Genomic DNA, 17,608 nt, shown 5'->3' with positions numbered 1-17,608 from the left:
GTTACCATGGTAGCTAGTGCACTTAATCTAACTAGAGAAGGTCGGCATATTGCGATTTTTTTTAACTTCTGCATCTGGGCTTCTGAATACCAAAGAACAGGCAAACAGGAGCTGACTCAAGCAGATTTCTACAGCAGTTTTTAGCAACTGTCTTGTAAGAAAAGTTTTCTTTTTGTCTGGTTTGTAGTACTTTCTGTAGGCAATAGTATTAAAACCTACTGTAATAGGCTATTTTAAGTAAATATAATAGACTTGCCTCCTTTTACTCGTAAAAGTTCTTAAAAGTCATTATAAAATAAATTGAAGGTAAGCCAAATTTTGCTTACCTGGGGGCTTAAATGACCATCATTTCAGGAATTGCATTTGCATTAAATAAGACTGTTAACAACCACTTCCCTTGAGCACACAGCTTCAACCCACAAAAGTCTTATCTCAGTTGCTAAGCAGTGCTGCGGCTTGTTCAGGCGAGGGTCCAGTGCCCTGCTGTGAACCGTCGTGGGCTTATTCAGCTCCTTCTTGAAAACGGTGGTGCCCTATGAGCAACGTGCAAGAACTCTGAGAGGGCACCTTGGTACCCTTCTAGCAAAGGGAAAGCAAGAATGCCAAGGAGTAAAAAGGGAACATACAATTGCAGTGATAGTCTGATTGCAAACTTGAACACAGTGCTTATTATAGTTAAAAATTCCTTTTCATACAGGTCTTATTCCTCTTTGTAATACAGATGTGCCTGTGAAAATGAATCAAAATGTTTAGCTTATTAATCATGTATAGTGTTTTTTCAATTCTGGAGAACAAGTGAAGATTATGGTATTGATTTTTCCACTGAATTGTCTTGTTAACAGTCTGTGGTCAGGCAGTATTAAAACTGTGGCTAAACCAGACATATTTCAGTGAGACACAGGCCAATTGTAGGTTTTAAAGTAGTTCCTATACGAAGGCAGACAAGCATTTAATCCCTTCCCTATTAGCCAAAGGATCTTCCATGCTGTGAGCAGTGCCTAGTCACATGTTCCTGAATGGCTATCTGTTCGCTCTGACCTTACACAGAGCAAGAGAAAACAGATGTTTTATCATTTTGCCAAGTTTCTTGCTTGCAGCGTAGGAATGGTTCCACACGCACAGGGAGGTTTTTGTTAATTTCTTTCAGATGATGGTAGAACATTTCTCATTATGCAGGACTCCTGATCACCCCTTTTCTACAGAAATGAGTATTAGCAGTTGATTATTCCTATCCCCTTCATGAGAAATACTGTATCTTGTAGTCAGCTTATTAAGTTAGTGCTGTAAGTGCTTTTTAGGAATACGAAGTGCATAAATCTGCAAGAGCACTGTTCTGCATCTTTGTATTATTATATGTTCTGCTAGAGAAGTTCTGGAGATACAGCTGAAGGTGTTTGGTGAGAAAAGACTGATGGAAACTTGGTGACATGAACTGCTAAAAATAAGACTTCCTAGTTTCCTTGGTAATATGGATACTTACAGGAGCCCACAAATTCCCTGACATTGCCCATAATCTGCAATTATTGAGCACTTTCAGTGTCTTTCAGGACCTGCCGAAGGCTCTGTTAACTGAGGAGACCCTGCATGAGATAGGAAGACTCCTCTCAAATTACACAGTTTTCCTAAATCGTAGGATTTAAAAAAAAAAAAGCAAAAACAAAAACAAAACAAACTCAATGTTTCAGTGGTTTATATTTTAATGTTAGCTTGCTAGCCTAAAGTAGGAAGCTTTCCACTGACTTCAGTAATTCTTTTTGATCATTCCCATAAAAAGGGTAGAAATAGTTTCAAGAGATTTAAGATTTCTAAGGTGAGAGCAGCTTATATGATTTCATGGGTTTTAAGCACAGGGAAAGACCCTGCCTTTGAAAGCACTAAGAACGATCACAGTGTATAGGCAAGGTTTGAGCTGAACTATGTTTGCAGATATTTTTGCCAGTTTCACTTTTTTCCTGAATTCCAGAATAAAATTTAGAAACTTAGATATCAAAGGAATTATATTTTCTCTTCTGAAAGAACTGTAATAACCATGTGAATTAAACTATGGTGAGACAGGTTTTGGTAAGGAAGTCACAGAACTTAATGTATTAAACTGTTGTTTGCCAGAAACACAGAGGGACGAGTTTAAAAGTTTGTCTCTCTCCTAACTTCCTGAATTTTTAACTGTTTAACCATTTTCCATGCCAAACCCTTGTATAAAAGCAAACATCTGTTTGTACGGTGCCTTTTGTGTAAGACAGGATAAAGATGGATGGGGAGTCCTAGTTGTGGTTGCCATTTGGAAGTCAGCTTGGAAATCCAGCGTGTTCTAAGGGTCAGGAAATGACTTGCTGCTTATGATCTCCCAAAATGTACCCAGATAGCTGTTTTAAGGTTTAGTAGTCTCGTGGAGATGACAGAAGCTGCACAGTGATGTAAATAATTAATAATAGGAGAGGAAGTGTTTTGTACTTTGACAGCAGAAAAAAAATACCTATTAAACTGTATAAAATACACTCTAGAAAGAGTTCAGTTTTGCTTTAGGTCTACCCCAACAGTATTATCTTAGTATCGTAAATGAGCCCTTTTGAGAACCAATGGCAGTCCTTTTTTTTTTCCCTTGCAAAGTGGATTACATTAATTTGTCCTGACCTAGTTGGACTCAATGATCATCCTTATGGGTCCCTTTCAGTTTGAGATGTTCTGTGATTCTATGATTTGTCCTTATAGCTGAATGGCTGCTGCTCCCCAGGGTGGCTGTGGGTTTGCACCTGCAGTGCAGATACAATCTTGGTGCACTGTGGAATGTCTTTGTTGGCATTTCAACTATTTTGTTCTGGGAGAATTACAAATGAGTGAAATTTCAACTAGTGTTCCAGGATTTTGGTGTGATATCCTCATCCGTTGGCCATTTTTTTGCTCTTCTTCTCCCATGTCTGCCATCTTTACCAGTTCTAGGTATGGACATATGTAGGAGTACCTTCAAACTCTCCTTTTTCCACTATGGTCAGTATGTCCTGTCGAAGGATCACAAGCAGAAGTAACTGAATCCCTGGGACTATTCAGGCTGTGATAGACTGATGTAGAGAAAGGGTCAGGAAAGCAGAAGTAAGTCCTTTCCAGTCACCCATTCAGCACACACCTGACCAAAACCCAGTCTAGTTACTAATACGAAATATGGATTGTTTCATGGGCCACAAATAAAATTTTTCCATCACAAAATGCTTTCTGTTCAGAGAAAGCAATTTTCTTAGAACAATTTCCTCAGATGCACCTTTTTTTTTTTCCTCCATTCCTAAAGCACTTGGAGCGTGGGTTAGTGGTAAAAAAACCCACAACTCTTTCAAAGTTGAGCATTCCCTACTATAACAATGTTGTTACATGATTTTATGGCATGAAATTTTCTCTGCTAGGTGGATAGGTACAAGAATCGAGCTTCACAGCATGTATGGCTTCATGTGTTAACAGTGAATCGCAGCAGACCTTTGTGTCGCTTTTGGCAAGGAAAGCTTGTGATCCCTCATCCTGAATACCCTGCCTGTATAATGCAAAAGTTTGGTAACCCCCTAGGCTGGAATAAGAGCTGGAGAGAAGGGGAACGTGATCTCCCCAGTTACCTGAATGAAACAGATTGCTCTGACATTCTGCAGTTGACTGCATTTCTTTCTCTATGAGGTGTTTCTGAATGTAAGAATTTATTTTTTGCATGTAAATTACATTTTTATTACTGTGAACAAAATGGGGCCTTTTTTTATCTTTCCGAATGTTGTTAGGTTCTTTAATGAGAACATTCTAATAATGTAATTCAAGCTTTCTGTAATTAGAGGATAAAAACACTAGCAAATTCTGTGATTCTATGAAAATATGCAAAGGGTCTGATTTTCCAGCTTGTATACTGTTACAGATTATTTAGGGAAATTTTAGGATATTTATGTGCAATATATTTTACAGCTTATCGTAAAAAGTAAAAAATCCAAAATTTTTCCTTTCAAATACTATTTGGAGTTTCAGGAGTTTATGCTATAGCTACGAATACAATTTTGTAAAGCTAATGGCTAAAACCTCCTATAAAGCTTTTGCTAGTAGTGCTCATTAAAGAAGGAAGTAAGCCTCCATATCTCAGGGTACAAAACAAAATTGGCTAATAACAATCTAAGTGACAAACTAATTCTAAAAACGTGAAAGCTGTCTTCATCTGCATTCCTACCTGAGGAAATTTGAACTGTATGTTAAAGATGCAACTGCTGTAACACAGGTTTTCCCTCACGGTTGAACACTTGCCTAGCAATGAATATTAACGTTGGGTCTGGCCTCTCAGTGAATCCATTTTCTTGTCTTCTCTTTCTGCTGATTTTTCTAGTACAACACAGAAGTCAGATATTCTAAGATAGTTTAAATCACAAACTTCTTTGTGTACTGTAGAGATTCAGTATTATTTTGGGAGGGGAGATGTTCCCACTAGATAGCAAAAGGAAAAACATACATGGTAGTTAAATGCCATTTGTAATGGACCGTAAAGGGATTGATGAGGACAACACTTGGGCACTTGGAAAAGTTTGTGTTTTGTAAGGTGTGTGGGATTTCAGTGCGGCTAGGAATTGCAGTTGTATCAGTGGCATAGTGTGCAGATCAGGAGGATGTAACAGGAGCACGTTTCCCTTCTATAGGTCCTTTGAAGCTGAAATTTCTTAAAAAACCCTTACAGAAAACTTCAAAACATTAGCCCTTTCTAATTGAACATGAGATTTAGGGTAAAGATGCAAACAGTGAAGGTCCATAAGCATAGAGTTTTCTTCCCCATTTTTAAGTTTCATTAGTTTTTAGAACATGAGAATTCATTTCTCTGCCTGAAAGGTGTGACCTCCCCTCCCCAGCCCTGACTCCTTTTCTTTTTTTGTCCTAGGGAAAAACTAACCCCAACTGAAAGGTGATATCCAGGACAGCAAGCTATTAAATTATGCAATATGCTTCCAAAAGTATTGAGATATTGTTAATATCAGGGCAGTTTAAGGACAAATTGATGCCTAATTTGCATAAGAAGGTATCACCACCTATGCAGCTATAACCACTTCAAAAAATGCTTTAATTCCAGTAGGAAAGTGTTGCGATTTTGTTTTTTGTTTTCTGGTTTGATTCAGACTTCCCTGTAAGTCAGTTAGTCCTCTTGTATAGACTGAAAATATGCCACGGACTATGCCAACAAAACTGTATTTGTTTCAGGTCTTACCATTCCTAATGCCAGAAAAGTTCTACTGAATATAATGTATCCTGGAGAGACTTAGTTCTGTGCAGGGAGCCCCAATGACAACATCAACGTTTTGCAGAACTGTAAGAGCCAAGTCATATAGATCTGTCTAGATGAAGAATGTATTTCATCACGGGTATGGCCAGCAATTAGCAGTATGAGAGAGATGCTCCCTAACCACAGCTGGCAAATCTGTAGACAAACACTGGAAATTATCAATTTCAGCAAAAATGTTTCTTTGAGATGGAGTTTTGTGGTACATACATAGATCACACAAAGTAGATAGCCTGAGGTCAGGGCAGTGGCAAAGACGTGACTAGATTTGTCTCCTCCCTAATCACTCATCTCCTGGCTGCCCTCTCTGCCATTTTGTCTGTTTCTAGAGAAGGTTTTTGGAAGACTTTTGTCTTGTCTGAATGCATAATGTAAGAGTTTGATGAAAGCTCAAAAGTGTTCATGTGTGGGAGAAGACGACAGTGTCCCACTCGCTTCTGTGTGTATCAGCCTATTCTGTAGTAATATTTTGGCAATGTACATACTCTTAAATGCATTGAGTCCATTTTCCCCTGTATTATTTTCAAATTGTCATTCCAATCTTTTATTTCTTTAATTTACAACTGTCGTCTTTTATCTCTTTCTGCCAGTCTTGTATTTCTTTGTCCACTAATGTCTTTCCTTTACCTTGTTTTTGGTAGGCTTTTCTGAAAGAAAAAAAAAAAAAGAAACGTCAAGTTGTAATACAGACTATAAACTGGTCAATTATTCACCTTTATCTCCACTTAAAAATGTCATTGTCAGCAGTAATAGGAGGAGGGGAGCTTTTCTCAGGAATGTTGTGTACAGTGACAGAAGATGGAGGTCACAAATAGTAGGGAAGAGCAGCCTTTAGAAAGGGGCCTGAGACGTAAAAATCTGTAGCAGTAGTTATATCTAATTGTTGTTATATTTTATATTCAGAATTTCTTTTCAGTGGCAACAACAATAACAATTGTTTTTAATTCTCTTTCAGCAACAAGAACAAGATCCGACTAACTTATACATTTCTAATTTGCCACTTTCAATGGATGAGCAAGAGCTTGAGAACATGCTTAAACCATTTGGGCAGGTTATCTCTACGAGGATACTACGGGACTCGAGTGGGACAAGCCGTGGTGTTGGCTTTGCAAGGTACTTCCGTGGCGTTAGCCATGCTGGCAGCTTTTTTCCTTTTTTTTTTTTTTTTTTTTTTTTTTTTGGGGTTTGCCCTTTCGGGGGGTTTTTTTTTTTTTTTTTTTTTTTTTTTTTTTTTTTTAATAAAAAGGCAGGGATAGGAGGAAAAGGCAGAAATTATTGAAAATGGTCAAGCTTTTAAAGAAAAGAGAGACCTAGATGGAGATACCGGCAGGGCTTTGTTAATTCTTCCTTTTGTAGAGCAAATATGGCTGTGTCTCGTTTCACTTCGATGGCTAAATCTGAATCTGTTGCTCTTACTGGACAGCTGTCTAGAATAAGAGTTCACTCTCCACCGCTTCCTCCTCTTCTCTGTACTTCTCCTTTCTCCTCTATCCCTGAACCAGTAAGCAAGAGTTATGTAGTGCTTTGCAGAAACTTCTGGCTTTTGAGGCTTGAATTCGAGACAGGAGACCATAAGGAAGAACCCTTCCCCTGCCCGCCCCCCTGCTTTTTTTTCTTTCTTTCTTTCATATTCTTCATTAGTTCCTCTGATAAAATACTTACTATTGCCCTTTGAAGGTCAGCCCTTTGAATTTTCTGGCTCATTAACATATTGTCATCTGGGAAAGAAAATATTTTTATTCAGTTACAGTAAATATCACCTTAAAATATTTGACAGCTCAGTCAAATGTCTCTCCCAGATCAAGAAGAACAACATTTTCCATAAATTAGTAGATACCTCCCAAATATTCTGTCCCTGTGATCTACTTTTTCTCTAGTTAATTCAGTTATTTGTTCTGGGGTCTCTTTAATGAAGTCTTTTCTGTGCCTTTCTAATATTTTTATCTCTCTCATATTCTAATATTTTTATCTCCTGCTTTAAATCCAGTATGGCAATCAAAATTTGGAGGCTTTAGATTAGAGATTTCTGTCGTCAAAAATAGGGGCATGCTTTGAGCACAGAATTGTGATTCTCAAAATATCTTGTAAAATCTCTGTCAACAATCAGATTCCAGTAATTCAGATGTTCAGCCGATATTACAATAGCTCTGTATTTGAGCAAATAGCAGAATCTAAAATTAGTGCACAGAAAAGAACTGAACAGGTTGTATCTCCTACGTCTCCTGATGAAGCCAGAATTTTTAGGGATTGGTTTCCTTGTGAGTTGGCTATGGGTAGTTCACAGCGCTGTAATTTTTTTTGTTTTTTAAACACCCCACCCCCCAATTTATTTGCTTAGCAGGCTGTCCAGTTTCAGGAAGATACAGCAAAGGAACAAAATTAGCAAAAAATGGGATGATACTCCTTTATTTAGGAATGCAAAACCAGCTAGTTTGGTTTCTACCAAAATTTCTTCCTGTCCTCTTTAAATAAATCAATAAATATTTGTAATATTTTTGGTGTAAATTTAATTGGGCATTTTTATTTTATTGATATATTTGTATTTTTTTCATATAAACATATGCATAAGTATTTGAGTGTGAATTCCATACAAGTATACACAGAATGTGTGTATGTGTTTTTGGTTGACGTACAAAGCAAAATATATCCAAAAGTTATGTTTACTAATTTTGAAAAATACTGTTACTAGCTTAAATGCAGCATTTCACTTTTTGGTACTATGAAGGGCAGAACCCAGTAATACCCAAGCTAAAATTCAATATGCATTATGAATTTATTCAGTCTTTTCTCCCCAAATTTGCTTACCAACTGTGGTATTTTAGGAATGCCTTTATTTGAATATAACCATAAGAGTTTTAGAATTATATGTAAAAGTCCAAAAGACACGTGTGTATCCAAAACCTTGCTTGTATTGAAGACCATTAAAAGAGATTAGTTTTAAAGTATTTTCTCTATAGGTTCTGTATTATACATTATATGTTTTTTATATATATATACACACACACATAAACGTGAAGTTATTTTTATATACGTTTTTGTCTGCATACTTATATTATACATAATGTATAGAATAAGCTGTTGCTGTCCTATTTAATCAGAATTTCTCCCCTTCTGCAAGGTAGGTATTGGACCATTTTTGGATAAATATTAGTTAAAGTTGTCCAAGAAACATGTAGACATTAAATAAAGATGTTAATTTTTTGCCTCTGGGAGCATTTTATTAGGTTACTAAGGGGTAATATATTTTATCAAGTCCAGACTTGAGTCTGAAACTGAATTATATTGTTTGTTTCATGTGAGACAAAAAAATTAGATTTCTTTGATGCAGATCCAACAATCCAGAACTTCTGAAAATTCTGTAGAAGGTATTTTTGAAACCGTGATGAAAACTTCTTGTTCAGTCTGGCATTTTGATGATTTTGCTTGTTGTCTATGACTATATTTCATTGGCCGGTGCAGAAAGGCTATCAGAATTAAAAAAGTGCCAAGACTTAATAATTTTCAGTACTACTGCTTTGTTGCTGATGCCATTGGCCTAATTTGTGGATCTGAATTACAGAACTTAATGAACAAATAAAAAGACAATCGTTGTTCAACACTGTCCAAATATTGTCTTGCAGACAGCTGCAAAATATATTCTTCTTTTAAAATAAATTTCGTTATACTTGCATGTCTCAGTCATCTGTTGCAACTTAGTCCAAGCTGGCAGTTAGGACCAACACAGCTACGCTGCAATGTAAGGATATAGCTGCAACCTACGGAGCCACTCCCAGACTAGCACTAGCTCACCAGTAGTCCACCCAGTCTATTAATTCTAGTTTTGACAACATAAGTGCACAAACATGTTGAGGATGCTGGATAAATTCTCAGTAGCTGTCACAGCTATTCTGCTATTGGTTCCTGTTTTGAAGGTAACTTGGAGACAAATAAAAACAGGTACATCATTTAGTTGGCATAATACACGTAAGCCAAAAGCTGCAAAGGCAGTTTGGGTTGTGTGGTCAAGCATGTTTATATTTGAGTTCATGACTCTTAAACTGTACAGACATTTCAGAATCCTCTATCAGAAGTGGCATTAACATTTGTTGTATGTGTCATGGACACTAAGGATTCAGTTAGGAATGTTTGTGGATCAATCTTTCTAGTTCCTTCAAGACAGCATAGATACTTTGTACTATAGCTGTTGAAGTTATGTTCTGCCTATTTTCTAAGTAAATAAGGTTATTGTATTTGGAGTTTGGCACTGACTTTTGCCTCAGAGTGCATAAAATGTTAACTGAGTTTAGTTTTACCATTCTGAAGTTGTGTGTTCTTAGAAAACAACCTCTCTGTTGCTCACACATGGGAAAGCAAGCCACAAATTAAAGTAAAAAAAAAAAAAGGGCAAGAAATATGCTTTAAAAAAAATCACAAACATGGGAATCTGGATGAGTGTTTAATTTATGTAAATTATTCTTTATTTTCTTAGAATGGAGTCAACAGAAAAATGTGAAGCAGTGATTGCTCATTTTAATGGAAAATTCATAAAGACACCAGCAGGAGTTTCTGGTATGTTGCATATATTTCTAACAAGATGTGTGAATGGGTTACTGCTTACATAGTGGAAGCCCGTTAGGCTGATTGTTGTATCTGGCTTCTCATTCAGAGGCAGGCTTATGAAAATTAAACTGTGTCTTGTTGGATGACTGTAATACTTGCTCACTTGGAACATATATCACTTCTCTACTGTAAACCTTTTCTAGGAATCTAGTAGTGTTCTCTCCTAGCAGATAGATAGGCAGCTAAGATGCCTTAAGCCAGCTATGCTCAAACTTACATCCCACATAATCCCAGGTGAAGTCAGGAGACAAGTATGTGCTGTATGTGTATCAGAACAGAATTTGGCTGATTGTCCATGGACAATTTTTTTTTGAGAGGCAAAAAATGGCCTACTTTTGCCACCTGTTGGTGATTTTTTTTTTTTTCCAAGTAATTTTAAAAAAAAGACTTGATTAGGAAAAAAAAAGATTCTGCAGCAGTGCCTTAATGCCAGGCACTTCCATTCACTGGGGAGCTGTTATTCTCAAGTCAAAGTAGGCTTTGAGGTTCTTCAGGAAGATGGAAGGAGGTCAGCAAAGAATGCTACTTCTAGAAATACTGTGCAAGGCAAAATGCAGAGAAGCTACATAGTGCGATTTTGTTGTCACACCAAGTTCTTCATCAGTTTGCCTGCTTTGTCAGCACTGTCTCTAAGAGACAAAAATGTATATTCTATAAACACTTAAAAATGAGGAAAGGAAATTCAGAGCAGCAGAGTAAAATAGGAAGAAAAGAGAACAATAATGGAGGAAAGAATACGTGCCTGACATTCTAGGCAGCTTTCGGTAAGCATTTTGTTGAGATTCCCAAGTGGGAATTTTACAAATTACATTGTTGATGCGGTTACTGAAGCCACCTTTATCCTGGTGGTAAAATGTTCTCTGCAGCCAAGACCCTGACATGGAGGAGGAGGAGAGTGGCCCTCGGCAGGCAGACAAGAATGTGACTCGTTTAGTAAAACTACATACATGCCTCATCTCTGAAAGATTACTCCAGTTTGAGGCAGTCTGTGCTGCGGTAGGGATGGAAAGCTGCTTCAGAGCACAGGAAACCACTCCCTTCACCAACACTAATCTAACACAGGGTTTTGACTTCCCTGGCTTGGCTTTTGCAGACCCTTTGCATTGGCATCGATTGCTGAGATTATTTAGTTAAAACTTTGTTATACATAGGGGCTGTAACGTTTACTTTTCTATTTCATATATTTAGCAATCTGTGTTTTATGAGATGGAAAATCCCTTTAGGGGCAAGGAGACCATGGAACGATTTTCTCTGAATGCTGACTGTGCTCTGATCCACCCTGCGTGATTAGTTTTATAGTGCTGCTATGGCTTGGACATAATTAAGAGTAAAAAGTATGGAGAAACCAAGACTTCAAATTAACATATAGGGGTTTCTATTCAATTAGAGCCAGTAAAAAGCCTGTAACAGAACCTCCTACTGGTGCTTTTTAGTTTGCTCATTTTTATTTTCACTTGCGTTTATCTTGTTCTCAGTGAACGAGCCATCAAGCATGTCATTGCTAATCACGCTCTGTCTCTGGTGGGCTTTTGCTGAAGCTGGAGTTGCACCCTTACATGACCAGGTAGAAATAAAAAGTCGCTGCACAGAACTGTAAGAATGACTTTTACAGTGTGGAGGAAAACATTTACCAGAAAAGTGTGATTAATTAGGGACAAGAAATTTGCACAGAACTGGCAATTGTCATAAAGTGGAAACTAAAGAGGGGTCTCAAGATGTAATCCACCTCACGAACTTCAATTTCTAGTGCTTACTTGGCATAGGAGTCATCTAGACTCTCTGTCTACAATAGGTAAAGAAGCACAAATCTCCAGAGACTGATGTACCTTCGCTGTCAGCTGTCCTTGTGGTCACAAAGAGTGTCTAGATGAGTCGCTCAGAAATACATAACTCTAAATGTCTGAACATCAGTTAAGTGAGATGAGTTACACCCTCCATGATGCTGAAAAATGCGACAGATAAGTAGGTGCAATAAGGGAGTTGTGAGAACCTTGTTTATTAAAGACTCTCAACTGTATTGTGTAGGGTACAGCCTGAACTCTACTTTCCATGATGGTGATGTGAAGTTGTATCGCTCCTTGAAAAAGTTTTTATGGAGTTCAAATTTTTCCTGGAGTTCCTCACCACATAGCAAGCATGTGTCCAATAATGCAGTCTTATTAGGGAATGCAGCTTATGCATAATAATATGCTGCAGTCTGCCAAAAAGTGGGGCAGAGTCATGTGGCAACTGTGGTCTTGGACTACCTGCACAGGGAAAAGTAGATGTAGTGGGAAAGCTCTTGGACAAAAAAAAGATTGGGAAAATGTTTTGAAATAGATTAGCTTCCTTTGGGGTTACAGAGGAGCAAGTTCAAATAGATGCAAAATAAAATCGTAGAACTGGAACTATGTTTAAATTAAAACATTGTGTCCTAGAAACTTGGCTAAAATCAGCAAAGGGAGCTGGCTATAAAAACACTGTTATCAGGATGAGGAGGGTAGGAGAGACAGGCCTGTAGTGAAATAGGTGTGGGAGGAAGAACATCTGTTCAAGAAAAACATGCTTTCATAATGCAGCTTTGTTATTTTAATCAAGTTTGGGTTTAAATGGAAGAATGGGTTAAACACAGCTATGAGAAGCATAGAGGAGGTTTCACCTCTGGAGCATGAGAAGACAGAACAGAAAAACCTCTATGAGTCTGAAGGAGGCAAAGGTAGCACAGGTCACAAAAGGGTCAGCTGTAGAATTGAGTGAGTGACTGGGCATTGATGATACTGAGCAAGCTGAACCCAAATGTAACAAGGTATTTAGGCTTCATTACCCTGCTCCATATTAGCTTGATGAAATATATTCAATATTTAGCGTGTCCTTGTTTGTCTTCAGTCAAGAAGAAGGAAGGTTAGCTCAGAGAGCCATTTCAAATGCACTGCAAGTTGGTATAATCCTAAAACTCCTAGGAGTGGTCTATCAGTTTCACCATTTGTTCTAGTTGGGGTTTGTACTTTGGTGTAAACGTCAATTTTGTTCTTGCATTTATGACATCACCTGGTATGTATTTGGGTAGACACTGAACAAACGAAGACTGAATTCTAATGTACACATGTGCACAACGTGTGTACAACAAGGAAGTATTTACTCTCTGGACTAATACTGCATTCATATCTGTCTTCTGTAAAAACATCAGCCCTAGAGGAGGGTAATTCAGGGCAGGACGAGATGGTCAGCACTTTTCACAGCCAGCTTTTAAAGCACTGACCTGCTGTTAAAGCACAGGAAAGCTCACGGTTACAGAACACCTCCGTGGCAGCAGCTCGACAGCCATGTACATACCATTAAGAATGTCTGTTGGTTTTCATTAAGTGTCAGTAGAGTGGGCATTTAAAAAATGATATCTTAGCTGCAGAAGCATAAATCCACTGTAAGTCGTAGCCTTTTACATCAGCTGTCTCTTAGCTGTGAATGCAACTCTGAATGTTTATACTGTGCCTCTCTGTCTTACACATACAGAGAAGTTACTGAGTGATTAATGCTCCCCTTCACCACTGGGCCTGCCCACTTCCCAACAATTAAACAATAAAAATTACTCTCCCTTCCTGGACCACAAAAAATACTGCTTGACTGGTCTGTAGGGCTTGTTGGGAGTTTGTTGTTTATATATCTATCTATTATACACGTTTGTATGTGCAAGAGAGAATATCTTGTATATTTGTGGAAAATATGAGGAAAGGTAAGCTGAAGAAATAAACTTCAGATTTAATTTTGAAGAGAGTACGGGCTGTGTTCATTCTTTGGTGGGAAGGGAATCAATAGATCATACTTGGCTCCCATGAAGGTTTATCTCCTTCTCATGGCCCTCCCTCTGATGACCATCCGTCATTGTGTTCTTGAAGCAGTGAACACAAGTACTCAGGTCACATGTATGGAAGAGCAGCCAAAAATTGCAGATAGGCTTTCACTTGCAGCAGTCCTCACTATCAGCGTTCAGATCTTGAACTAGAGTCAGGGAAAGCAAATGTTATAGAGCCTTCTCACAGCAGTTAGCGGTATTAAATAGTTGGTCTGCTTCAGTTTTGTTGTGGGTTTTTTTTTTTTTTTTCTTTTTTAATATGAGTTGGAGCTTTCACAGCATTTGGCTTCATTTATGGACACAGTGAGGAGCAAGAGAAGCTGGAAGGTCAGAAAAACAAAGGTTCCCATGACCAGATCTGTGTTCAGTAAGATGGAGCACCAGCTTCTGGCAAGTCACAAATTAATGCCTTTTAAAATTTTTGTTTCATTGCTGCAGGTTTTGGATATGACGTATGCAAAATCCAATACATGTGGATTATTATTCTTCCATTTTTTTCTTCGTCTTCAAATTTGCCAGGAGTGTTTCCAATACACCACAGAAGATGTTCCATAATTTAAAATTTAGCTGCTTTCAGTTACCTACTGACAAAAATAATATTTATTCTTAAAATAGATTTTAATGAACATTTTATTCAAACAGTTGGACAGGTTTACTCCCACGTTTTAAAAAAAAAAAAATTATCTTCTGGCGATGGGAAACGTGAGCACAAATAAAGCTTTCAGAAAAGTTTTGTACCATTTGCTATGGGGATTTTTAATGAAAGCATAATGCACTTTTAAATAAAGTGTTTTCTACTTGTGAGTGCTATAAAACAGAATCACAGGGTAGAAACTTTTAGGTATTTTATGATGTCTTTATAAGCCATTCTCATGCCAGTTTCTTTTGAATTCATCCAAAAATCTATAGTGTATATTTTGGACGTCACACACGCTTCCCACAGTACTAGATGGTTTGAAAAAATTTATAAGTAGCCAGAGATACTCAACTTGGGGAAGAGCTTTTTTGCATTTAAGGCAGTTAACTTCAGTATTTGAATCTCAGCTCTCACTTTCTAATGATTTTTTTTTTCCTCACTGTGTAAAATCAGTCTCAAAATAATTTCTGACCAGAACCTGACAATTTTACCCATCCTCTTATTTCAGCAGAACTGTATGTGGGTTAAAATGCTGTGTGATATGAACAAGGTTATTGGGAACTAGCTTTTATAAAGTAACACCAAATTATCAACATATTGATATAGTATCTTTTTGCCCCAAGTATGCTGAGATGGAGTTTGTTTCTCACAATAGAAGACCCCAAAGCAAAACTCAATTCTGAGAATGGCAAAAATCCCCTCAGAAATGCAAGATTTTGAAGACCATCTGTTCCAGTTTCTCCTACTTTAGGGGTTTCTATTAATTTCCTTGTGCATTTCCTCCACTGTCCATAGGTTTCCAGTACTTTTTCCAGTGTCATTAGCCTAACCTTCACCTGGTTAATTTTATGATGATAGGATTTTAATTACCGATACATTTTAAATTCATTCAGTTGTCCAATACATTTTAAATCAGTTGTCATGTTTAATATCAGAGAGTCGGACTTCGGTACTGAAGTTATTTGCTGAGTAACAGCACACAGATAGGAGAGGTACAAGTCTGACAGATGTGTGGTCAGTGTTGGAGATGAGACTGGGAACCACATACCAGTTCTGTCTCCCAGTCCATCCTCTTTCAGAGAGGAGGCTGTCAAAAAATGTATCATGTAGGAAGTGGATATTTTTCCAGCAGAACCAGAGCTAGTATTTTAGGTATGCCATGCAAAGCCAGGGGTGACTTGGCCATTAGTGTTAGTTTTGTGCCAGTGGTTATAAAGCCAGGCTCTTTGCCAGGTTATAAGTCTCGGAGGTTTTCAATACCCATCATCTTCTGTAAATGCAGGTGGAGTGAAGAGCACATCAGCACTGGCCATGGTTATACTAATAGATTTTGTTGCGTGAGATAGATAATGCTGAAATTTTTCTTGGGGTTGGTTTTTTTGCGGGTGGCCCTCCCACCCCGCATGTTTCCTCAGCGTTTGGAAACTTGGGGTGTTTTCAGATCCAGCCGTGTCTCATGCAGGTGTTTCCAAACAGCGAACGGCTGGAGGAGCGTCACGGTGAAGCTTAGACAGCTCACGTGTCAGGAATTACTGGCGGAGAAGCGTTCGCATCCAAGTCGTAACAGCGCTTCCACCCTGTGATTAGGGAGGGTGTGGTGTGATGTAGCAGCGCTGTGCTTCAGCCGTAGGTACTCAGAAACTATTACAGTTGAAGCTAGTAACAGGGAAAAAATACTGTGCAAGCCTTTCTTCTTCATTGCGTGAATTTTGACATTAGAAATGGAAGTCATGGTCGGGATTATTTTATGCAAAAAAAAATAGTTAAAAAAGTATAGTGATACCATTTCGTGACAGTATGCAAAGAACAAGATAAAAGAAAAATCTTGAATTTCTGGTTGCCTTGCATGCTCTTTACAGAGCAGAGATAAAAAGGGAATGGGCAGTTGTGGCATTTTTTCAATTTAAGGTGGCAGGAGAAAAAGGTGCCCCTCCACCCTGCTGGCGAGAGTGAGTGGAGGTACTGTGCCAGCTCGTCTGGATAAGCAGAGCAGCTTAAGTTTGGGGATGTTACTGAAACCTCCTGGGGGTGGGAGGAATCTATTAAAGGCCTTTGGCCAGGCTTATTCTCCACCCTCTCGAGACGTACGTCCCAAGAGGCAAAGCTCAGAATTCAGGGGGCAATTCTCATTTATCCCCAGACCAACAGACACATGCTCAGGATATACAGACCGTGTTTCTTTCCAATAGGTTTTAGAGCAGTAGTTTAATATCAAAGTTATAAGGCATTCCAGATGCTCTGTATGTGTGGCAGCTACCTTTGTGCTATGCAGAACAGTCATGGATGCTGTAGTAGGAGTCTGTGTTATTTAACTGTCATGTTGGGAATATAACTTAAAACCATACCTCATTTGGAGTGCTGAACAGCTGTGTATGAACAGTACTTCAACTAATATTCCTTCTTTTTTTCTCAGTTCCTGCAGAACCTTTATTGTGCAAGTTTGCCGATGGAGGACAGAAAAAGAGACAGAATCAGAATAAATATATACAGAATGGAAGAGCATGGCACAGAGAAGGCGAGGTGAGACTTGTAAGTCCTCCCTTCAAGCTTTAGTGTGGGTGTGCAATAATGAATACTTATGAAAATGATAGGCATTGAGACTTCTTGGCTTGGCTCTTTGGCATATTACAAATGTGCAAGCAACCCTTACTTGACAGTTTGCAACTCTATAAAATACTTAACTTTTTCTTAAGAGGAAAAAAGGCAAAATGCAAAACACTGGATCCTACCTCATTAAAGTGAACAATAAAATCTCCTTCAACTTGGTCAAGAATACGCCTGAGATATTTCTCGTATTATAAAATTACCTGAAACATTAACTTTATTTACGTGTTGTGAATAATCCTTTGATTTATGCAGCACTGAAATGCACATCACTTTCATAAGATTAAAATAGTATACCAATGCAGTGCAGCATTAATTTTTTTTAGTCACAGCTTTTTTAATCTTTAATGTTCAAGATAATAGTTTCATAGACTTACTGTGGTTAGCAAGCCTAGACACCTCATTTATATGAGCCAAGAAAATTCAAATGTGTCTTTTGAAAAACAGCACTCCCCATTCATACTTACAGTTAATATATTGTAGGCAACACCCTAACATAATCATCTTCATGCCCTGCCTCTCAAACACACATGTTCTCCTAGCCACGTATTTCATAGAGTGCATTTTGTTCCTCATGCTGGGAACTTGAAAACTTGTATACGTAGCCAATATCTCGGACTCTCTTCACTATATAATTACTCCTGTCAATTTATCTTTCCCT

General features: G+C 38.0%; 1 protein-coding gene across 2 annotated transcripts in view; it reads left to right on the top strand.

The window, feature by feature from the left end:
- The window catches only part of RBMS1 (RNA binding motif, single stranded interacting protein 1), a 65,940-nt gene that overhangs the window by 34,896 nt on the left and 13,436 nt on the right, over nucleotides 1-17,608 (top strand). The window contains exons 4-6 of one of the 2 annotated variants that reach the window (XM_010281775.1): nucleotides 6,234-6,391; nucleotides 9,747-9,826; nucleotides 16,757-16,863. In XM_010281775.1, the coding sequence (XP_010280077.1) occupies nucleotides 6,234-6,391; nucleotides 9,747-9,826; nucleotides 16,757-16,863 (345 nt within the window). Of the gene's footprint in view, nucleotides 1-6,233; nucleotides 6,392-9,746; nucleotides 9,827-16,756; nucleotides 16,873-17,608 lie in introns of both variants that reach the window. The other variant, XM_010281776.1, reaches the window with a different exon arrangement.

This window comes from Phaethon lepturus, unplaced genomic scaffold (genome assembly GCF_000687285.1).
Source record: "Phaethon lepturus isolate BGI_N335 unplaced genomic scaffold, ASM68728v1 scaffold14112, whole genome shotgun sequence".
Taxonomy (NCBI): Eukaryota; Metazoa; Chordata; class Aves; order Phaethontiformes; family Phaethontidae; genus Phaethon; species Phaethon lepturus.
This window is presented reverse-complemented; position numbering and strand designations above follow the sequence as displayed.